At 49.6% G+C, this 22,395-nt stretch overlaps 3 protein-coding genes and 1 pseudogene across 3 annotated transcripts in view; all 4 read left to right on the top strand.

The window, feature by feature from the left end:
• LOC139826883 (dynein axonemal heavy chain 9-like) overlaps positions 1 to 9,359 on the top strand; it is a 28,575-nt gene extending 19,216 nt beyond the window's left edge. The window contains exons 13-20 of the mRNA XM_071803274.1: positions 1,420 to 1,577; positions 1,882 to 2,020; positions 3,225 to 3,512; positions 3,988 to 4,198; positions 6,470 to 6,597; positions 7,072 to 7,180; positions 7,862 to 8,009; positions 9,278 to 9,359. Coding sequence (XP_071659375.1) covers positions 1,420 to 1,577; positions 1,882 to 2,020; positions 3,225 to 3,512; positions 3,988 to 4,198; positions 6,470 to 6,597; positions 7,072 to 7,180; positions 7,862 to 7,977 — 1,149 coding nt within the window. The 3' untranslated portion in view covers positions 7,978 to 8,009; positions 9,278 to 9,359. The remainder of the gene's footprint in view (positions 1 to 1,419; positions 1,578 to 1,881; positions 2,021 to 3,224; positions 3,513 to 3,987; positions 4,199 to 6,469; positions 6,598 to 7,071; positions 7,181 to 7,861; positions 8,010 to 9,277) is intronic.
• Positions 1 to 22,395, top strand: part of LOC139826881 (dynein axonemal heavy chain 9-like) — a 63,534-nt gene that overhangs the window by 39,117 nt on the left and 2,022 nt on the right. Inside the window, exon 10 of the mRNA XM_071803272.1 lies at positions 18,796 to 18,961. Coding sequence (XP_071659373.1) covers positions 18,796 to 18,933 — 138 coding nt within the window. The 3' untranslated portion in view covers positions 18,934 to 18,961. The remainder of the gene's footprint in view (positions 1 to 18,795; positions 18,962 to 22,395) is intronic.
• LOC139826882 (dynein axonemal heavy chain 9-like) lies at positions 8,936 to 14,374 on the top strand. Its single transcript, XM_071803273.1, has 3 exons — positions 8,936 to 9,452; positions 12,410 to 12,583; positions 13,967 to 14,374. The coding sequence occupies exons 1-3, from the start codon at positions 9,312 to 9,314 to the stop codon at positions 14,294 to 14,296; spliced, it is 645 nt and encodes a 214-aa protein (XP_071659374.1). The 5' UTR covers positions 8,936 to 9,311; the 3' UTR covers positions 14,297 to 14,374.
• LOC139826872 (dynein axonemal heavy chain 9-like) overlaps positions 20,071 to 22,395 on the top strand; it is an 83,738-nt pseudogene continuing 81,413 nt past the window's right edge.

Below are 22,395 nucleotides of genomic sequence, written 5' to 3'. Positions count from 1 at the left end.
AGCTCAGAAGTTTCTACACTTCTGTAAATGTTTCGGTCAAAGACATTGTTCTTAACCCCTCCATGAACTCCTCATTCTTCTCATCTGTTTCACTCATAATTGGTACCTTATGTGGCATCCCAGAGAAGCCCCAGGCAGGTACAAGAGTTTATGTATCATTCCCTCTCAATTTCTCTTCCGTCAGGTCCTAGTTTAAAGTTGTCATTGAAAAAAAGTCTTTGAGGATCTTGAAATAAAAAGGGAAGCTGAACAAAAGAAGCCCAGGAATGACTCAACTGCTAATGGTTCCCTCGCTCCTGGCTGGAGCGTGGCAGCTGAAGAAAGCGGCACGGCCGTCATTCCATCATGGTGTCTCCTGGCTGCTATTAGGAGTGTTACCATGGCGATGTTTAATTGGCTGTCTTACTCATGCAGCTGATGTCGATATGGTTCCTTACAGGGAAAAATTCGATTAATTGCTTTACTTTGAGATGGCAAACAGTAGTGAGGTTAGAGCGGTGAATAGAGAGAGATTTGCCCCTCGCTGAGGTGCTGTTTGCAGAGAGGTGAACTCTTCGGAAGGAGAGGAATGAGCAGAACAAAGCTGCAATCAGGCAAATATAAAAAACAATATAATATTAGTGAGTGAAGGTGTTAGGAGAGGTTTTACAGCTTCTGCCTTCTGGTTTTGGTTTTAAATCAAACATCTGATGTCCCAAAATCTTTAAAAGTGATATCAAGTGGTCAGTTTACAACTGAGCTGAGGCCAAGCTTATTGGGAGGTGCTACCCCTTCTCTGGGCCTGGTCAGGGAACGGAGCAGGCACAGGAGGGTTTTGGGATGTCCTGAAGAGCAACGCTGTGTGGGGAGAGGTGAGATGGGTAAAGGGAATAATGGGCCCATATTGTGATAGACTTTGGGGAGTGCGTTTGGGTGTTGGCTATGTTGTGGATACCTGTACTGCCCTGTGTCTCTCTCACACATCAGACCTCTGCTGGGCTGGCTGGTTCAGAGATGGTGGAGCCTTTGGTGGTGTTTTTGCTGTGAGATGTGCTGAGCAGTGTCCCACAGGTGATGTCAAAAGCCAAGGTGAATGCAGGCAGTGCTGGGGACATTTCCCGCTCCTGAGTTGCTCTTCCTGACCCACGTTCATCATTGTCTCATGGAGCAAAGGTGTGAAGTCTTGCAACTCCTTTGCATTTTGACTTTCCACTCTCTTCAGCTCTTTTTTCTGCTTTGCCAGAGTTTGACTGAGATGGGAAATTGATATTGCCATGCTGATGTACTCCAAACAGTGTATAAAGCTTTATGCTGCCGGTAAAAAATAAAACAGTGATTAGCCCCATTTGTCACGAGGCCAAGAGTAACGAAGGAAGCACCGTTGTCTGATGTGTTTTTCATAAGTGAACGCTGATACTATAGTACTGTCTTGATTTCTAGGTGAAGAGCGTGCAGGATGCAATACGGGAGAAGAAGAAATCCTTCAATTTTCTTGGAGAAGACATCAACTTAGTACCATCAGTAGGCATTTTCATCACCATGAACCCTGGTTACGCAGGGCGAACAGAGCTACCTGAGAATTTAAAAGCTCTCTTCAGGTGAGTCCAGGTCAGGGTTTGTGACCTGGCAGAAACTGTCTTTTGGAACATCCAGGCTCGACCTCATGTCCTTGGGGAATTCACTTGCACAGGGCATTCGCAGGTAGTTTAAGCCTTGCACAACAGGCCTGGGTCTGGGCACGCACAGGCAGGGCAAAGGAGCTCTGTCCCTTGTCGTGGGGAAGGCAGAGGGTGACCTGGCTCATAAAAGAAGGCCTAGAAGATGAAGCTGCAAATGCGCTGCCTGTAAGACCTGTAGTCAAGAAATACTTGTTCTGCAATGCCTCCTCACCTGTCATTTTAGGCCGTGTGCGATGGTTGTGCCAGACTTTGAGCTGACCTGTGAAATTATGTTGGTGGCTGAGGGATTCATCGAGGCCCGGGTGTTAGCCAGGAAGTTCATTACTCTCTACCAACTCTGCAAAGAGCTCCTGTCCAAGCAGGTGAGCCTGATTCTGTGGCTGAGTGGTATGATGAATCTCCAAAATCAGCAGAAACATGGCACTGTGCTGCTCAGCTCCATGGCTAACGTTTCACAGCTTTTATTTAATGGCTGCATTTGCACTGGCTGCTGGGGGAGGAGAGGGTTGGTGATCATCGGAGCAATAAAATTTTCAGACTGCTTTACTGGAGCATCTGCAGGGACAAAAGCATTTGACCAGCTGCATTAATGGGAGACCTTTCAGTGAGTTTAAATGGCACCATGTTTGGGGTAGTATTCAGTGACCTTTTGCTTTCCAGTCTCTTCCTATTGATTCTCCTGCCTGCAAAGGGTTTATGGTGTCCCTCTCTGAGTTCAGCCTTAGGCTGGTTCCAGGTCTTGTTAGAGTTACTGTCAGTGCAAAGCAAATCAGATTTTTCCTTGTCATTATTTGTGTAGATCGAAGCTGGGTCCAGAGGAGACCTGAATCAGGATTCCTGATGATACAAACCTGATCTTGGCTGTGCCAGCATGAGGCTGGGTGGGATATGCTCTGTCGCAGAAACTTGGTGCTGTGCCTTGAGGGGCCTGGTGGAAGCCATGGCCTCCCACACAGAGCAGTCAGCTGTCGAGCTGTGCTCTGGAGGGTGTTAACAGGACAGAAATATGAGCAGTTGTTTGTTGGCTTGAGAGTTCTTCTCATGCCGTTTTGTGGTACTTTTTCAGCAATGTCTTTACTGACCCCTTATTCCTGGACCTCCTCTGAGACCAAACAGGCTTGTCATCTTGTGATGGGCAGGGTGGAGAAACTTGGGTCTTTGGGGCCTCATAATGGACTCACAAGCCTTTCACCTTGGTGGCTCCTGCAGATGCAGGGGGCTGGCTGGCCTTGCTATAGGTGCTTTATGATTTAGGTGAAACAAATTGCTTTGGTCTCTGGAGTGCAAATCCTGCTGCTGTCTTACTGCCAACTGTGAGCCCATGTGATGGTCTGAACAGCTGAATTATTTGACTCTTTAATACTGTCCCTGACGGGAATCTCACCTACTGAGATGGAAACCAGGTCACTCAGGCTGGAGAAGGTCTCTGGCCACAATGCAAATAACAGATTTAGATGTATTTTCATTGCTTACTAGTCTGGCAGTTTGGGAATGGTGGTTCTTCACCCTACATGGTACTGTCTAAGCATAAACTCATGCCTCTTTTTTTTTCTTCCTCTGGTGTAGGATCACTACGACTGGGGCTTGCGTGCCATTAAGTCAGTGCTAGTTGTTGCTGGCTCCCTCAAGCGAGATGACCCAGAGCGACCCGAAGACCAGGTTCTGATGCGCTCTCTTCGTGACTTCAACATCCCCAAGATTGTGACGGATGATGTGCCGGTGTTTATGGGGCTGATTGGGGATCTATTCCCTGCACTGGATGTGCCTCGGAAGCGTGACCTGAATTTTGAGTCGTTTGTGAGGCAGGCTGTGCTGGACCTCCGGCTGCAGGCTGAGGACAACTTTGTGCTCAAAGTAAGACCAAGAGATCTTCTGCTACACCCACATTGCCATCAAATCATTTGGGTTTTCTCAAACAGCTTTGCTTCTACAAAGAGAGCTCTGCACAGCATTGTCCTTGCAGGCAGATCTCGCTGGAGGGCAGTCAGCTGTGCTGGGTCTGAGGCAGTGGCACCTGCTCCTGAAGTCAGCACTGGATCAGTCTCTGGGCTTCCAAAGGGGCCAACTTTTGTAGGCTCATGAAAGTGTAGCCCCTGGAGAGCAGGGCCTCATCAGGTGGTGGTTGTCAAGTATAAACAGCGCTGAAAGTTTATCTGCAGGCTGAGGATTTCACCCATTGTGATTAGAGTGGCTGGACCAAACTCAATTGTCAAATCTGCTTGTGTCTCAGGGTCACGTCTTTCTAAAGAGGTGGCCCAGTGGGACCTATTTTATAGACCTGAACTTCAGTTTGGCATCTTTGTCTAAAATTTGGGAGTGTTTTTCTCAGGTGGTGCAGCTGGAGGAGTTGCTGACGGTCCGGCACTCTGTCTTCGTGGTGGGTAACGCGGGCACGGGCAAGTCTCAGGTGATGAGATCCCTGAACAGGACTTACCAGATAATGAAGCGACGTCCTGTCTGGACAGACCTCAACCCCAAGGCAGTCACCAATGATGAGCTCTTTGGCATCATTAACCCAGCAACAAGAGAATGGAAAGACGGTAAATGTCATTTCATATCTGAAATATGTAGATAAAGACGGGTATTTTTAATGAATTTCCCGAGCAGCAGCAGGGTGACTGGTTCTTCATGTGCAGGTCTGAGAGCCCAGGTGCTTGTCTGCTGCCTACAGCCACATGACAGTTTGTTGTTGAAAGGATACACAGGATGTTTTAGCTCTTTGATCTTCAAATGGGAAATATAGCATAAGCCTACTTGATCCTATTGCCCTAAGAATAATTTTAATGCCCATTAATACCAACACTTACCAGTTCCTAAGTGGGGCAGGCAGGTTTTGGGAGTTGGCTGGACCAGTGATGGAAGAGATGTCCCTCCTGCACTGTGGTGTGCACTGGGACCCCAAAAAATGTCCCATCCCCAGGTTTTCATTGCTGATAGCACGCACAGCAGCCTTAACGTCAGTTTTTCCACTCAGTATGGCTGCCCGATCTCTGTAGCACACCAGCGTTTGCCAAGCTGTTGATCCTGCTTACTCCTGAGGAACATTTCAAACTTGCTGGAAGATTACAGAAAATCTGGAGTGGAAATGTTGGGTTGTGACTGATACATAAAGGCAGCTTCGATTTACGTGTGCGGCGGGTTTGGGAGGTGTGGGGGAGGTGAGGGAAGACATTACCATGAATCATCCACAGCAGCAGATGAGCTGCCACCCACCTCCCCTGGCCCCGCCATGGACCCTTCCCGACCCCCTGCTTTGCTCCAATGCCAGGTTAATTTCTTTCTAATTGTAATTAGGGAGCCTAAATCAAAGTGGCAGAGGGACGTGCAGGGTACAGCCTGAACTGTGCAGACTGGCTGCAGCAGTGGCTGCAGATCGAGGGCAGCGGTGACACCGAACAGCAGGAGGGACATTTTACAGGTGACTGTCCAGTGGTTTCTGGCCTGCGATGGTTTAAATGAAATAGTGGCACTCCTCCCTGAGCTTTCAAGGCAGATATTTTCTGCAGTAACCATTCCTGAAAATGTTGTTTCATGTTGTCAAAGACCAGCAAGGCAATCTTCACCACAGCCTAGCAAGAGGTGACCTGTTCCCTTACAGATCAGCCCCTGCTTTTCCGCTCCCCAGTTTTATCCTGTCACATTATCAGAAGTTGAAAAGGTCCTACATGTTAGGTGGTAAAAGGTCCCATATGGGAATCCCAAAAGTGTTCTTTGCAGAACAAAACTCTTCTTTTAAACCCCAAGAGAGCCGTGTGCTGTGGATGCACAAGGTCAGGACAGAGGCGCTTTCCTCTCCCCGCTGCCGCGGTGTATCCGAGGGAAGCCCTGATGCCCTGAGACAGCAACTGTTTCTGATGCTAATAATGTCGGAGTGGTTCCCAAGGCGTGTGTCCAACACGTAAGGAACTGGCTGGAGGCAGAGGCGCTGAAGCGTTATTTTTGTTGACCCGGTCTCGGGATCACACACCTGTTCCAGGTGAGCCGTTCTGCATTTGCTGAGCACAAGCTTTGTCTTCAGTCAGATGGTGCCACTAGCTGTTCCTGATCTGGATCACAAAGAAATAGCTTGTCCTGGAGAAAAAAAGAAAAAAAAAAAGAGTTCTTGTCACAATTCACTGGAAGAGAGGCTTTTTTTTAATGTTTGCCTGATGTTTTTTCATGAAGACCAGCGTCTCCCGAGGTATTTTCACATGTAGAGGAGAGCAATAGTTTTGTGGAGTTTTCATTTGCTCTGCAGTGCTGCTGCTCTATTCCCAGCCTTCGTGGTCTTCTTAACATTCATTATTTACTCCCCTTGAGACTCTGTATCCTCTCTCTCCTTGATTTTACCAACATTTTGTTCTGTCATTCAATGTCATTCTGTGCTTGTTCTCCCCTCAGTCTCACTAAAGCCATGACCCAGCGTTTAATGCATCTTGATTGCCCTGATATACTTTGAGCCACAAAAAAATATTTATAAGGATTTCCTAGGCATATTCAGGTGGTTTTCTCTGCATTGTATAACTCATGCCGCCTTTTGCCTTTGAGTAGCTACTCTACATTTTTCTTATCCCTTATGATTCTCGGTGGGAATGAAGCTCGTGCGTAGGTCTGCAATCATTTTCAGTAGTGATAACTGAGAACCCTTTTTTCACTTTAAAGCAAACTAGAACCGTATTGTGATATAGTAATATTTACGTATAGGCACATAGAGTTGTGCATGTTTGAGAGGAAAGCATTAATTAGAGTAATTTTTACTGTGTTGCTGGAGAAAACCGTTAGAGCAGGTGTCAAGTTCAGTGTTCATCACCATCTTCCTGTCACCCTCCCAGGCCTGTTTTCATCAGTCATGCGAGAGCTGGCCAACATCACGCGTGACGGTCCCAAGTGGATGGTACTAGATGGAGATATTGATCCAATGTGGATTGAGTCTCTTAATACTGTGATGGATGATAATAAGGTAATGAATATAAGTTAAAGAAGGAGATATTCTTTGACTGCATGGCATGGTTCAGCCTAAAAATGCAGATGCTGAAATAACACCTCCTAGAATAATGCGGTTGTGTTTCTTCAGATACACCAAACAATATCACATATAGAAAATGGTGCATGAGGGGAAATAGCTCAAATCATGGTTTCATTGTAATTTCCCTTCCTGGAACTGGGCTCATGGATAATCACAGATGTCCTGATTGTAACTCCAGGCCCTTCAAAAATAGGGTGGGGTCATAATTCCACACCTTTTTCCGCCGCTCGAAGGGAGTGCTGTTCCTTTGAGTCATGGAAGACAGTTCTACTACCTGCTGGAAATCAGCTGCATTCCCTCAAGGAACTGTGCTGGCAGCAACCAAGCTTTTTAGTGCAAAGTGCTGAATGCTTTTCATTCCTGTTCCTGGGGAAGATGTCATTCTGTCTGTCTGTCTGCCCAATGCAGGTGCTGACCCTGGCGAGCAATGAGAGAATCCCTCTGAACCCAACGATGCGGTTGGTGTTTGAGATCAGCCACCTGCGCACAGCCACCCCAGCAACCGTGTCCCGAGCGGGTGAGTCCTGGCCTGAGCTCCGCACTGGGATTTGCCGTGAACCCAGGAGGATCTAGTGCCATTAACCAGTCTTCTGTTGGCCAACTTGACTCCTGTTGCAAGTACCCAACCTGAGATCACAGCGGCCGTGGGTGGACAGGGCAGGTTTCTGACAGACAAACTGAGGATCCTGGCCCCAAATGCACATGTGGAGCTGTCATCATCCTGGAGATTTACCCAGAGCACTCTGACTGTTGGTGGGTGATCATGGCTTCAGCGTTGCTGAGTGCTCCTGTTGTGCAAAGCCCTTTGGATGGACTTTATGAGGAGAAGGACAGTATCTGTCTCAAAGAGTTCTTGATCTTCTGAAGAAGTGCATGAAGTATGGGAGAAGGGAATGGAGGTGTCCCCTAGTTTTACACATGGGGAAATGGGGCCCAGAGCAATGAAACTGCTCAGACAAGACAATGTTCTGAATTTAGGGCAAGGTCATGAAAAGCGCCGTGGTTTCAAGGGTGAAGTTTCTTCACTGTTCATGTTTCTACTCTGCAGTGGGGCAGGAAAAGGGGGCAGGTAATGGGACGTCCCGTCATATTTGATAGGGTTTTAGTTGTGTGAAAGTACCTGGTAAACTCTGCTGGAAGAAAGGAACAGTTTCTGCTATGTCTTTACTATATGTTCTCTCTTACCCTGGGCCTAAAGGGATCCTGTACATCAACCCGTCGGATCTGGGCTGGAATCCTCCAGTGAGCAGCTGGATCGACAGGCGAGAGATCCAGTCCGAAAGAGCCAACCTGACCGTTTTGTTTGATAAGTAGCTGCCCATTTGCCTGGACACCCTCAGAACAAGGTACCATCTGATGAGTGATTGTGTCACCCGTGGTGAGGGCATGGGGACACCTGCCACTGTCCAGCCCAGCTGTGCTGCGCTGGGTTGTGCTGCACATGATCCTCCTTGCCCCTGGAAGCCCTGAGCATCATTGGCTTAAGCTCAGAGAACCAGCAGGGCGAGGTGGGCAAAGTGACGCTCCTGCCTGTATCGTGTTGGTCAGATCTGGTTTTCATCTGATTTTGATTTGATTTTTATTGTATTTCCTGTATCAACTCTCTATCTCTTGGAAAATAATTCCGGCAGATCCCAAAGAGAAAGCTTTTCAGCCTCCTGATGTGTCAGGCTAGACCTGAGCCCACTCCACAAGTTATTTTTCATTAAGAACTTGGGTATTTGGAAGGGTCCTAGTGCTTCTTGGCTTGATTTGGCTTTAAAGCAGTGTCCACAGGGAAGTCATGTGGTTCTTGCTTATCATCATGTGAAACCATTCTCTTTCTCATACTGTGGTGAGGACTGGCCAAAGTAGAGTCCCAGAAAACTTAAGGGAGCATCTCCCATCCTCTACTTGCTTCCTATAGTTGCACTTTCCTTTAAAAACAAAAGAAAAATCAGTGAGCATGGGAGATGTCAGCCAAAAGGGGGATGTGTCAGAAGGGTCTGGAATCAGGACTTAAACATTGTGCTAGGGAACTTCTCTCTGTGGGACCAAGTTGGTTTTGACTGTTGGTAGCAAAGTCAATCGGACGTTTCCCATTCTGTTTGCTGAACATTGTCTCAGAGCGTGAAATCCACGGGATTAGCTGCAGGCAACCCTGAGCTGAGTGTTTTGGTAGCTTGCTTAATTCAGAAATCGTAGAACCAACCTTTCAAATAGCTATAATTACTTTATGGAGGACTTCAGTGCAGCTACAATATTAGTTTGGAATTCTGTAAGTGTAGCTTAAATGAATGTAAAATGGCAAGATGAAAGGGTTTATTTTATTACTCCTCTATTTGACCGCTTTTGAACTCATCGTGCTCGCAGGAAATCATTGCCTTTAGCAAGTCTTCCATTCTGCTTCTTTCAAGAAGATCAAAGTTTTAAAATGCTTGAAACTTCTGATTATTGTTATTACTTGTATATGTGCCGGTGCCAGCGGGTCTGAGTGTGAGAATGGGTGTTCTCTTTATTGTGCCTGGGAATAGGACACGTACCGCTGACAAGCAGAATGCCAGTGTTCTGAAAGAGCATTTCTAGTCTTCCTGGGTTGTGATGGACGTATTGCTTTCTAATTTCCATCCCTTAGATTTAAGAAGATTATTCCCATTCCTGAACAGAGTATGGTTCAGATGTTGTGCTACCTCCTTGAATGTCTCCTGGCAGAGGAGAACACACCTCCTGACTGTCCCAAGGAGCTTGATGAACTTTACTTTGTCTTTGCTGCCGTCTGGGCCTTTGGTGGATCAATGTTTCGAGATCAGGTAAGACGGAAGATGCCTCTTCAGCATCTTTCACACAGTTTGTTTGTGTGGTTTTGTGTTGTTTTGATTTCTTCATACTTTCTGAAACATAGGGCTATGCCAGTAATGCTGTTTTCCTGGGGCTCTCATATAGGTGATAATAAACTAGAAACACAACAATTCCTTTTACGAAAGGCCTCGTTATCCGGGGTGTAACACCACCGGAGAACAGCTGAGGGGTCAGTGGTAAAGGTGGAGGGATGTTTGCTTATGCAGATGCATTTCACTGGGGAGAAACATAAGGTTAACTTATAGAAGCCTGTGGATGTGCATAATGTGATCAAATTAAGACTGATTTATCAGATGGATGTATCAGTGGAGCAGTCTTTCAGCCTTCTGACTGCACAGGTAGACGTGCTACATAACACAAACCAGCCGGTGTTTTGTCACCAGGGCAGAGCAGAGCCGGAGGAACAACCTCCCTTGACCTGCTGGTCATACTTTTCCTAAGGCACCCCAGGTGCCATTGACTTTCGTGGCCACAGGGGCACACCTACTCTTGGGTGGTTGCATCCCCTAGTCAGAGGACGCCTTATCCTCAGCTCTAAAGTGTGTAGTCCTGATGTCTGGGTCTGCCCACACTGCACTGCTGTCAAGGGCTTGGAGATCCACGTCTGATCTCCGCTGGGCTTGTGTCAAACTCTGTGTTGTCTGGACTATGCGGGAGGTCTCTCCACGAATGTAACACCAGACACCCCTCCCCAGCTCGGGTGGAGGCACTGCCGTTCTTGATGGCTGCTCAAGTGCTCCCAGGGGTCTCTTTGTGTGTTTTCATGTACCTTAACGCCAGACCTAGAGTGTCTGCTGGTCTCTTCAGATTTGCTCCATGCCAAGGATCAGATGCTTCAGGAAGTGCTGAACAACACAGCTCAAGCTCAGCTGGGTGCTCACTTGGTGCCATCACACCTTGTGACCATTGAATGAGCTGTGCGAGACCAGCTTCCTTGGTCCTTGTGGAGCCTCCATTTCCCATGTGCCAGCTGGGAAATACTCAGCCTTAGTGTTGCCAGTCTAGGATGACTTAAAGAAACAAAACAAAGCACAATAAAGCCTGGGAAGCACTACTTGTCTTTGCTTCAGCAGTACAAGCGCAAGTATGCTGGTGTGCGGTGCTGTGGCAGCTGGCCGCTGTGTTCCCCATGCCGCACAGTCAGTCTCGGGTGCATCAGGCCGGGCTCCTGCCTGCGGTAGTGGCTCTGGGTGGGCTGCAGGAGCAGCTGCAGGCACAGCGACCCTCCGGGAGGCTCCGCCGGGAGCCTGGCTGTGCGTTACTGCCCGCGGTGCTCTGTAAATGTCAGAGCTGAGAGTGCGAGGATACAGCAGTCCGAGCAATGGGGAGCCTGATGAAAAAGGATCCAATATAAAATCTGTTTATTGCTTTCCACCGAAGGTGCCCTTCGCGCTGACCTTTCGCGGCCGAAATGTCAGGAGAAACAGTCTGGGAGGCTTCCCACTACTCGGTGCTTGTTGGTGGGTAGCGGGGCCCCTGTATAAAAACAGATGATAGATTTGCCATTTCCTGGCTCTGAAATTAGCGGTAATCCATATGGGGTTTTTATTAAGGAAGTGGTTTGAATTCCACACCGTTCTGGCAATAGAGCTGGGGCTGGAGTGGCTCCATTTAACCGCGGGGTCAGGGAGGGCGGGCAGCGCGGCACAGCGCGCTTGCAGGCGGTCTGGCTGTGCGGGGTAAGGGCACCCTTGTGGGAAAGCTTTTAGCAGCCACGCACGTCCCGCTCCACTGCGGGCTACTCTGCTGCCGCTGCTGAGGAGTTATAACAACAGGAGAATGGAGAATTACAGGGATTCTGCCTCTCTGAATAGCACGAGTCTGCAAAATCGTGGATACTGTTAATGTGTTTTTCAAATCCCCTGGTCTTTTGAGGGACTGTGGCTCAGGAGGCTTTATGGAGGACACTTGGTTCAGTTCAGCAACAAACCCAGGTTTCCTTATGGAGGCCGAGCAGCCTATGGACAATGTGTTGGTGACCCCACATTGTATGGCTATGGGGAGGAGAGACCCGCAGACACCCCAGGAACAAACTGTGCTGTTAAAACGGGCTAAATGATGCGTCCGGTATTTCACAAACATCTTTCTCACAGCAATTTTCCTCTCCTCCTCCCCTCCACCTCTCTCCAGTTCCCATTGTCCACATGGGAAGGTGTTTGGGCAGAATGGCTGGCCCAATGTCATACAGGAGACCTAGGGCAGAGGAGGGGACTAAGCACATTTTGTGAGTCCTGACCCAGCATCTAAAGCAAAACTGTCACCCCAGTTGAAAAAATTCAGATGCTCCAAAATCTCCATGTGTAGAAAGATACAATGGGGAAAAGCAAGGAAACGGGTGCTTTGAGGGGAATGTGGCAGCGCAGAATCACGGCGGGGTCAGAGGGGCAGCCCCTCGCTGCTGCTTTGGTACGCTGGTGTCTGCAGTCCTGCTTGTCTGAAACGTTGTGGCTTGAAAAGAAGCCAGAAGACAACAACTCACTCTGAATAGAGTGGTGTGATTGATGAGGAAAGGCTTTGGTATGCATGCTGTGACTGACCATGAGCACAGATGTAGACGGATGTTGTGTCCTTGTCTGTTGGAAGAAGTAGGCACCAAGAATCAATCAAGTGGTCTGTTTAGTCATAGGCACGTATTTCTCTTTTTCAAATTGATCCATCTATCTAGTCTCAGACATACCAAGGGTGATCAACACAGAGGATGAATTATTTAGATGAATAAATAGGACTGATGAGCAGAAATGAAGAAAATGAAAAATTAGGCTTAATAGCAGGAAAAATGATAAGAACTTTATGCTGTGGAATATATTTTAAGGACTAATCCCGCTCTGGTGGACTGGGATAGATAACATTCTCCATTACTAATTAATTGATCCAGATTAGTGTATTTTCTCCACTTTTTGTCTTATAGCTTGTGGACTACAGAGTGGAGTTCAGCAAGTGGTGGGTGGCAGAATTCAAGACTATCAAGTTTCCCTCTCAGGGCACAGTCTTTGACTTCTACATTGATCCAGAAACGAAGAAGTTTGAACCTTGGTCTAAACTTATTCCTCAGTTTGAATTTGATCCAGAAATGCCCTTACAGGTATGTGAACCTTGCACGTGTTTTGTCTGGGAAGAGCACATGCATTTTAGTGACTGTATGCAGGCATTTCAATTGAAGTCTCATTCGAGGTCAAGCACTTCATAATAAGAATGGCATTCCGTCCTGGTTTTGTTAAAAACAAGTTTCTCTTTTAGTGAATTTGCCTGTCAGGTAAAACCTTCATATCAGCTGCGTTTTCCTGGAGAACCAGATCCATGTTTTGGTAAACATAGCAATGGAATGTGAGGTTATTGATAAGGACAGATTCGCATCTCGCGAGAGGGGCAATGAGAAACAGGTGACCAAGAAACTGACAAACAGAGTATAACATCCCATTCACGTGAACACTTCATATAAAAGTGGGAGATCACGAGGATCTCGTCCATTTTGCTTATGGCCGAGATTAGGAGAGGACCTTGCTGGTCGTCCCTGCGAACTGAGGCCTCATGACAGACTGAATCCAGCTCCGGTTGGCTGCACAGTCCAGTCCAGGACTTCAGGTGCCAGCTCTGCAGTTGCTGGGGCTTTCAAGATTGGTTTTGTATATTTTGTATTATTTTCTCTATTCTTATTAGTAGCATTAGTAAAACATTTTTAATTTTTCCAATTCTCTTCTATCTATCCTTCTTTCCCTCCCAATCACCTGTCCTGAGTGGGAATGGGGGAGAGAGAGGGGCTGAAGGTGGGGGAGAGGGGGCTAACAACACATCTGCCATGGTTGTATTGTCACCCCACAATCAAAACCCTTGACACATTCTTTATGAAGTACAACTCAATTACCCATCTTTCTTTACTGTACTTTGACTGTGAAGACTCATCCTCCATCCATCTTCCAGAGCTGAGTGATGTACATGAGGCGCAGGCTCAGAGACACCTATGAGCCAGGGCTGGTGTGCCCAGGGTGCGGGATGGAGGTGCGTTTGGCCTGCAGAGAGAAGCAGGATGTGGGACAACGTAGTGACAAAGTCCCTGAGACACCATCTCGTCATTCTGCGTGGCTGAAAATAGGGTTGTTTATATGATTTGGACGAAAAATGAGAGTTGCTGCAGGTAGTGAATTGCGTTTGCCAGCTATGCCTTTCTTTCCTTTTAGAGGTGCCACAGTGAGCAGATGACTTGTAAAAGTTGTTACCATTTTAGCAAAATGTGTGTTTGCGGGGAGATCCAGATGTTGCTCTCAGCATCCCGCTGTCATTGTTTCGTCTGTACAGATAGTTTGACTTGAATGGTTGGTAGCAGTGTATTGTTCCCTTCCTAGCGCCATCTAGAAACTCAGGTCACCGCACTCATTCCTGGCTCTCCCAGTTTGATGTCTCCTCAGAACATGGCAGTGGGGTGGTGCCACAGATGGGTACACTTACCTGCTCGTTTTGCCCCTCTCAGGCTTGCCTGGTGCCCACCACCGAGACGGTCCGTGTGCGGTACTTCATGGACAGGCTCCTGGAGCGCCGGCGCCCCGTGATGCTGGTGGGCAACGCCGGCACGGGGAAGTCTGTGCTGGTGGGGGACAAGCTCTGCTCACTGGATACAGACGCCTATGTGGTGAAGAAGGTCCCGTTTAACTACTACACCACCTCTGCCATGCTGCAAGGTAAGACAATGGCTGAGATGTGGGGCTTCTGCCTGGCAGGTCACCAAATTCCTGGGGTGTCCGTCGGGGTTTGGAGCTGGGTGTGCACTGTGGGCACTGCACTGGCACCCACTGACTCTTAAATCCCACTGTGAAACTCACTGGTCCGCAGACTCCTGGTTTTATGGAAAATGGCATTTCCCAACATGAGGGATTGAATTCTGAACACCACGACTCTGGTTCAGGGCTGTGCAAAGCACACACTTAAATCTGCTGCTGTTCTCTACAGCACACAGCTCGTACTTGACTTGAGGTGTGTCTTTAATACGCTTGAATTTAAGCCCGTGCTGAATAGAATGGGTTGCTTGGCTGGGATCTAAGCTGTCCTCAGAGTGCAGTGATGGGAATTGCATCCCAGTTGTCAGTGAGGACAGTGCTAATGGGGATGTGCAGGTGCTGCTGGTTCCTGGGCTGTCCCCCGCATCCTGATGCAGCCCCGTGTGCTCCCACGGAGCGGGTGCCACATCCCACCGCCCCAGGGGACACGGCTGCTGACCCTGGGAGGCTCTGACCTGGGGAAGCCCATGAGAATATCTTTGATGAGGATTTTGGCACATCAGTGAAAGATGAAGTTTGAGACCAGGATAAGGTCAGTTCTGCTGTGTAGTCTTTTCACAGATGAAGAGAAAGAGGGAATTGTTGAAAAGTGACTCATTTTGGAATGGTATTTTCACTTTCAGTTGACCTAAAGAGAGAGGATAATTTTCTACATGTATTTATTAATCAGGAATGAAACAACCTTGCTTGTTTTGAGTTGAACAACAGCTGTGGGTCACTGTAAACCAAAATAACTTCCTTTATGGAGTTTGGTCTGACCCAAGTGTCCTGAAATCCCTTTACTCCCTCTACAGGACCAGCACCAGTGAGACCAAGGTTTTAACCTTCACCATGTGGGTTTTTCCTGGCCAGGTGGCCCTGGGGCGAACACGCTCACGGCCATGAGCATCACAGCCCCTGTCTGTGCTCTGCTGGGCTCCCGACACTGCAGATGTTTTAAGGAAGGTGTCAGAGTTTAAAGTTGCCCTGTGGGACTGATCCACTCGCAGAGGTGACAGCACAGGCTCAGCCCACGCTGTGTCACCTGGGGCTGTGTCGTGGAGTCACGGCAGCTTTCTGGGGCAGGTCTGAAGGGTTTTGGGTCTTGCTAGTGTGTGATGGCTGCAGTCTCCCTCCTCCCTCCCAGGTGCCCCTTTGCTTTTTTCCCTGTGTTGGGGTCTCTGCAAAATGCCCTTGAGCTGCTAAATGGGCTGAGCTGTCTGGCTGTCTGTCTGTCTGTCTGTCTGTCTCTCTGTCCAGCTGCCTGGGTGGGGGACAAAGATGCTGAGGGACCTAGAGATTCTTTCTTATGGGGAGAGACTGAGAGCTCTGGGGCTGTTGAGCTGGAGAAGAGAAGCTGAGAGGGATCTGATCAATGGGATCAATATCTCAGGGTGGCTGTCAGAGGATGGACCACAGTCTGTTCAGTGGTGCCCAACGCCAGGGTGAGGGGCAGCGGGCACAGGCTGAAACACAGGAGGCTCCATCTGAACATGAGCAGAAACTTGTTTGCTGGGAGGTGCCAGAGCCTGGCCCAGGCTGCCCAGGGCGGGTGTGGAGTCTCCTTCTGTGAGACATTGAAACCCGCCTGGACCCACCTGTGTGATCTGCTCTGTGACCCTGCGTGAGCAGGGCTTGGACTGGGGATCTGCAGAGGTCCCTTCAGCCCAACCAGCCTGGGATCCTGTGATTCTGTGAATGTGCAGCCGTTTGTCTCCAGCTGGATGGGCGAGTGTGTGCAGGTGTTATTTGTACAGGCAGACCTGGCACCGTGTCCCTGGTCATGAGCTGTGGGCTGAGTCAGTGATTTTCTTCCCCTGCACAGAGGAGCAAGTTGTCTTGTGTGTGGATGAAGATGTGGTGGTGAGATTTGCATTGAGAAGCATGATTTATACTGCTTGGCCTGGATCCCTGCTGCTCATTTTTTAGAGTTAATTTGTCCCTTTTTGTGTAGTTTGTCACTTGGCTGCTTTATTCTTTTCCCCAGCAGGCACATCTTTAAATTTGTAAAACATGGGCACAAAGTAATTTTGGATTTTTTCTTACTTAAAAAAGATCCTAACCTGAGTTCCAGTAGTTCCTTAGACAAGGTGCCTGTTGCTGCAGAGATGTATAAGATGCAGCCCTTAGGGGAAGCAGAGTTGTTGTTCAACCCATCCCTGCATCCTGTGGCTTCCAGAAGCGCCATGTGCACAGGGGTTAAAAGGAGCCCAACACTCTCTCTGCCTGAACCTGGGGCCAGTTTGGGGATTTTCTGTAGTTTATTGTGACTAAATACCACATTCTGTGGCATTTGCCCTGGGCCTCGCTCTGCTTCGTGCCCTCTTGGGCCTCTGCCCCTCCATCAGATGTAGCCCTGACTTCTGTCATTCAGAGAAATTGCAATAAATCTTGTGGTTTTTTTTGTTTGGGTTCTTTTTTTCCCTCTCCCTTGCTCCCCAACCAGAAGGTACGAGGTGTCCAGACTGTTTCTTTGAGGTGCTGGTTTGAGTATGTGTCAGGATCTCACACAGACACACCGCCCCTTATTATTATTGTGAGATACGGCTTTGAATTAAAATACCACTTCCACGAACATGTCACTTGATCCCCAGTGATTGCATTTCAGTGTGATGAATCTCTTGCATACTTGTTTAACCTCAAAAAGGGCTGATTTTATATGTTAATTAGGGACTAATTAAATTTAAATTAAATGCTTATTTGAAACACTTAATTTAACTTGCTACCAGAAATTTCAAATATTGTGGTTTTATTGAACGGGGAGAGAGGCTCCGCTGAGGAAAGATTCATCATTTTTCGTAGCACAATCCATTCCTTTGTGCAGCACCTGTTTGTGACAAGAAATCAGCTGCGTTTTGAGTGGTGAGCAAGGCGAGCTGTCTGCAGTGCACCCGAGCAGGAAAAACCCAGCGTTTTGAAAGGTCTGTGATCTGAAACAAACCAACGGAATATAAATCTTCCTTAACAACTTTTGCACGTGATAATAAATGGCTTAAAAAAACTCCCAGTCCCGTTTACATTTGCCAGTCTTCCCTAATTACAAAGAATTGCTACTTACCGTGTGCTGCTTTATAGCACCTTATAGGTCTGTTGCCAACCCAAAACTGCTAATGAAACAAATTCTTCGAGTAAGCACAGGGCAGAAAACCCACCCGGGGTCTGGGCAGAGGAGCGTTGCTTCCGTTTGCTTTTCCACTTACTGAGACAGTAAAGGTTGCCTGGGCTGCAATCAGAGGAATCAATAACCTATAGAACATGATGTGCAGCGACGTGGGGTGATTTTTATTAAATATCAGCCCAGGATTATAAATATTCCCCACGTTTTATGAGCTAGAGCAACATATGACCCCAGCCTTCTGCTAAAACAAATTAAAGTCTTCCAAGGCTTTGAAATGCGAAACTGTTCTCTCCGTGCTTTCCTTTGCGTGTGCGTGACCCTACTTGAAACTAGGTGGTAATTTGACAGCTCGTGTTGGAATTAAGTCTTGTCACATTATCTGGAGGGTTGGGTAACGCTGGTGAGAAGATCAGGGAACTTATGATTATTTGATGCATTTAAATAAAAGTGTCATGTTGGTTGTTCTGAAGATGTCCAGGAATTTGGCCCTGAGATCGCCTATTTTTGTCTAACAGGGTAAAAGATGCATATATTCACAAAACCAGCAGCTTTGCTCGTGGGCTTCTGTGCCCACAGCATCCATCTCCCTTTCTCCATCGCAGCGCCCAGTGCCTGCTGCCCTGGCCACGCTGCAGTTGCCGCATCGCCGGGGCAGGCAGCAGGGGATGCTCACTGCTCTGGCACAGCCACCTCTGCAAGCAAGATTTCGTTTAAAAAATTATGCAGAAGAGATTCAAAAGGCTTTATCTTGCATGAAAAGCTCTTGTTTGCTCTGAGGTAGACATGTTTTGTAGCAGACGAAGTTTGTTGTATTTTTGTTTGGAAGGAAGAGTTGAGAGCTTTCTGATTTAAGTCAAACCAAAGTGCTGACCAAGGGTCCCTGCAGGGCTCCCAGCTGCACTGTAGAATCATAGAATCAGTTTGGTTGGAAGAGACCTTCAGGATCATCGAGTCCAACCGTAACCCAGCTCTAGCACTCTAGTCCCTGAGAACCTCATCTCCACGTCTGTCCAACCCTCCAGGGCTGGTGACTCCAGCACTGCCCTGGGCAGCCTGTTCCAATGCCCCACAGCCCTTTGGGGAAGAAATTGTTCCCCAGATCCAGCCTCAGCCTCCCCTGGTGCAACTTGAGACCATTTCCTCTGCTCCTGGCGCTTGTTCCTGGGGAGCAGAGCCTGACCCCCCTGGCTCCAAGCTCCTTTCAGGCAGTTCAGAGATCAGAAGGTCTCCCCTCAGCTCCTGTTCTCCAGCTGAACCCCCAGGCCCCTCAGCTGCTCCTCATACAGCTGCAGCTGGGGGACATCTCAGCTCCTTGAGGGGCCGCTGTAGCTACACACAGCACAGCATTGAGCTGGGCTGAGAAATCATTTTTATTTTGCAGCAGTTGCTCTCCCAGTAGATGAGCTTTGCACCTCTGCCTCCCTACAGGTATGCTTGAGAAACCTCTGGAGAAAAAGGCTGGTAGGAATTATGGCCCTCCAGGTACCAAGAAGCTCGTGTACTTCATTGATGATCTCAACATGCCCGAGGTGGACGCTTACGGGACAGTGCAGCCCCATACGCTGATCCGGCAGCACCTGGACTACGGCCACTGGTAGGAGCCTGCTTGGGCTTGGTTGTCGGAGACCTTTTTGTTCAGCTCCAGTGCTGGGGAGTGGGTTTGAGAGAATCTCAAAGCGTGGGTCCCTCTTCCCATTGCATACTGCTGGGCTAGAGCTGGTTGGGAGGCTCTGGGTGAACTGAGAGTTGAGCACCCTCAGGGCTTCCCCTGTCCCCAGCAAACAAATTCACTTAGAATCACAAAACGTCCTGAGCTGGAAGGGACCCGCAAGGATCATCGAGTCCAGCTCCTGTCCCTGCACAGGACAACCCCACAGTTCACACCGTGTGTCCGAGGACGTTGTCCATCGCTTCTTTAATACCGCTTGATTGCTTACTCATAGCTGGGTTGAGAGGAGCTTTGCTCTGCTCTTGCTGTGGCTTGTGACTGTGGTCCCAGTGCAAAGCCTGCGAGGGGAGCGCGATGCTCGGCCTTGCTGCCCCGCGACGCTGAGAGCAGAGGCGGCTGTGGATTTGGCCTCAGCTGGGGTGAACCCCCCTGCTGTGAGCACCTAACATTGTCTTCTGTCAGGCAGCAGCAAACAACCATTATCTAGGCAGAGGTGATTTGAAGGAAAAGCAGTGACTGTTTTGGAAGGAGATTGGTGTGTTTTACACTTTAGCCAGCAGCTCTGTGTGGGACATGAATATTTGCATCTCTCCACAGGGAATACAGGGCAGGGACGCATTGCAATTTCCACTCTCCTCAGCTGTGTGCATGCCTGAGCTCTGCCAAAAGCTTCCGAGGAACAGAGACAGTGGAGCGGAGGCAGAAATCTTGGGCTGTGGGTGTCAGGGAAGTCAGGCAGATAGAGGGTGAGGGAGCTGCGAGGGAGCGTTGGAGGCACAAGGGGCTGCAGCGAGGAGTAGGGGGATGCAGTGAGGCGCAGAGGGATGCAACGAGGTGTGGGGGATGGAGTGAGGCATAGGGGGATGCAGCGAGGTGCGGTGGGATGCAGCAACGTACAGGGGATGCAGCGAGGTGTGGTGGGATGCAGCAACGTACAGGGGATGCAGCGAGGTGCGGGGGGATGCAGCAACGTACAGGGGATGCAGCGAGGTGCGGTGGGATGCAGCAACGTACAGGGGATGCAGCGAGGTGTGGGGGGATGCAGCAACGTACAGGGGATGCAGCGAGGTGCGGGCGGATGCAGCAACGTACAGGGAAACACCCCCTGGGACTAACTGGGGGGACGGGGTGAGGGGGTAACCAGGGGGCTGTGCAAGAAGCCGGGCTGACTGTCGGCAGCCGGAGGAGGGGAGCGCTTTGCTCTGGGTCGGGGGACCCAGAACTGGGGGGATGCAGCAGCTCCGCGCCCCGCCCCGGGGGACCCACAGCCCCATGTCGCAGCACTTTGCAGCCGCAGGAAAGCGCCCGGCACTTCCGGTTGATGGGCGCTCTGGTCACGCCCACAGCCCTCGGCTGGCAGACGGGGCCCTCGTTTAGTGAAACGCCTGGGAGCGGAGAAGCTTCTGGAGCACTGACCGTATACGGGCCGAGCTCGGATTCCCTTGGGCTTGACAAGGAGGCTGTGGGACCTTCCGGCGGTTTCGGTGCGGGGCTGCGGGCGGAGCGTTGTCCTCAGACTGCGGACCCTGCGGGAGCTGCCCGGGCAGAGCCCCCCCCGCCCCGCCGGCCGGTGGTTGTGTCTGCTGGGGACCCTGCGGAGCCGCCAGCTTTCGTGAGTGGGGATGTGCCTTTGGAATTGTCATTCAAAGGGTACATGAGCACAGCTCGGCTTCAGCCGGGACGCCTCTGTGCCTTTAGTTTTTGTTTTTCCCTCACCTTCCCTTTCGTGCGGAGCGGCCCGGCCCGGCCCGGGACGGGGGGGTGTGGGTGTGTGTGCTGAGGGAACACCTCGTACCCAGCAGCCTGCTCCGTGCCGCTGCTCCTTGTCCCCGCATTTATATACGATACACAAATGTAAAGCAAACGGGGGGGGTGCGTGGGAGCAGGAGCGGCTGGGGGCTCCCGGGCCGGGCCTGACGCCTGCAGCGCCTCACGCTTTCCCGCTCCCGTCGCGCCGCCATCTTGGGCGCGGGCAGTGAAGCCGCCGCACTGAGGCCGTGCCCTGTGCCGCCGGGGAGGAGGGGAGCTGGTCGCTCTGGGAGCCGCTCTTGGGAAGCGGGCGGCGCACCCCGCCGAGGAGGGGGAGTTAACGTCCTTCGAGTCCTCCTCCTCGGGTACCGGCGCCGATCGGGCGGTGGCTGATGAGGTGTCTGTGGCGGGGCGGGGAGAGCGCGGCCGCTGTGCCCTCACTAGAGATGGCGGCGGGGCGGTCTCTGGCGCGGACAGGACGGCGGCCGCGGGGAGCGGCGCTCCAGCCCTATCTGTGATAATAAGAATTAAAAGTGTATGGGGAAGGAATATATGAGTGGAAGATTCCCCAGCTTATTTATTAGAGACAAACGTTTTACAGGCTCTGGGTGTGGAAGCACAGTTACTGCCTGGGGGGGTGATAAGGAGAAAATTTGAGAGCTATTCTATTACCTGGAAGTTTGTGTTGGTTTTGGCCAGGGTGGAGTTAATGTTCTTTGTGGTACCTAGTATGGGACTATGTTTTTTGATTCGTGCTAAAACCAGTGTTGATAATACAGAGATGTTTTTGGTACTGTTGAGCAATGCTTGCACAGGGTGGCCTGTTCTGCCTCCCACACTGCTCCACCAGCAAGTGGGCTGGGGGGAAGCGACAGCCAGTGGCACACTTATCTAAGCTCTTAGAGCCAGTGTCTTGAGTGTGTGCAAACTGCAGCAGTCACCGCTCTTCTGGTGAAAGAAAGCAGGAAATTAAACCCTGCTGCTTTCCTGAGGAGAGATGACAATGGGCTGCACCTCCTCATAGATGGGACTTCAGGGATAATTCAGGGGAAAAGACACAATGGGTGTGCCATCGTTGAAGGTGTGAGTGGTGAAATAAGAAACGGGCAGGTTACCTAATAACTGGTCAGCTCAAACATGCCAGCTATACGCTGTCAATCAGGCACTGCAGATGTTAGATGGAAAAGAAGGTACCATCTGTAACGGTTCTAGATATGCATTTGGAGTAGTGCACACCTTTGGGAAAATCTGGGAAGAATGGGGTCTAATTAATAGCAAAGGGAAAGAATTGGTTTGTGAAGAACCAGTTGGACAAGTGTTACATAATCTGATGTCACCAATAGAAGTGGCTGTAGTACATGATGTCCATTGGGACATCAGAGGGGAAACTCCTTTTGTGTCAGGGGAGATTGGTTATCAGATGAAATGGCCTGAGAAGCAGCCTTAAAACCTGAAGTGATAACTGTAAGTTATCTCACGCTTGAGGTCCTGGCCTCACAGGAAATTCCAGTTTTTGATGAAAAATAAGAAGAAGTCCTCCAAGAATTAGGAGCCAGGGAACAGAGTGGGAAATGGGTACTCCCAGATGGTAGAGAAATGTTAAATAAGCA

Source organism: Patagioenas fasciata, unplaced genomic scaffold (assembly GCF_037038585.1).
Source record: "Patagioenas fasciata isolate bPatFas1 unplaced genomic scaffold, bPatFas1.hap1 Unplaced_5, whole genome shotgun sequence".
Lineage (NCBI taxonomy): Eukaryota > Metazoa > Chordata > Aves > Columbiformes > Columbidae > Patagioenas > Patagioenas fasciata.
The sequence above is the reverse complement of the archived record's forward strand: the minus strand, read 5'-3'. Positions and strand labels throughout refer to the sequence as shown.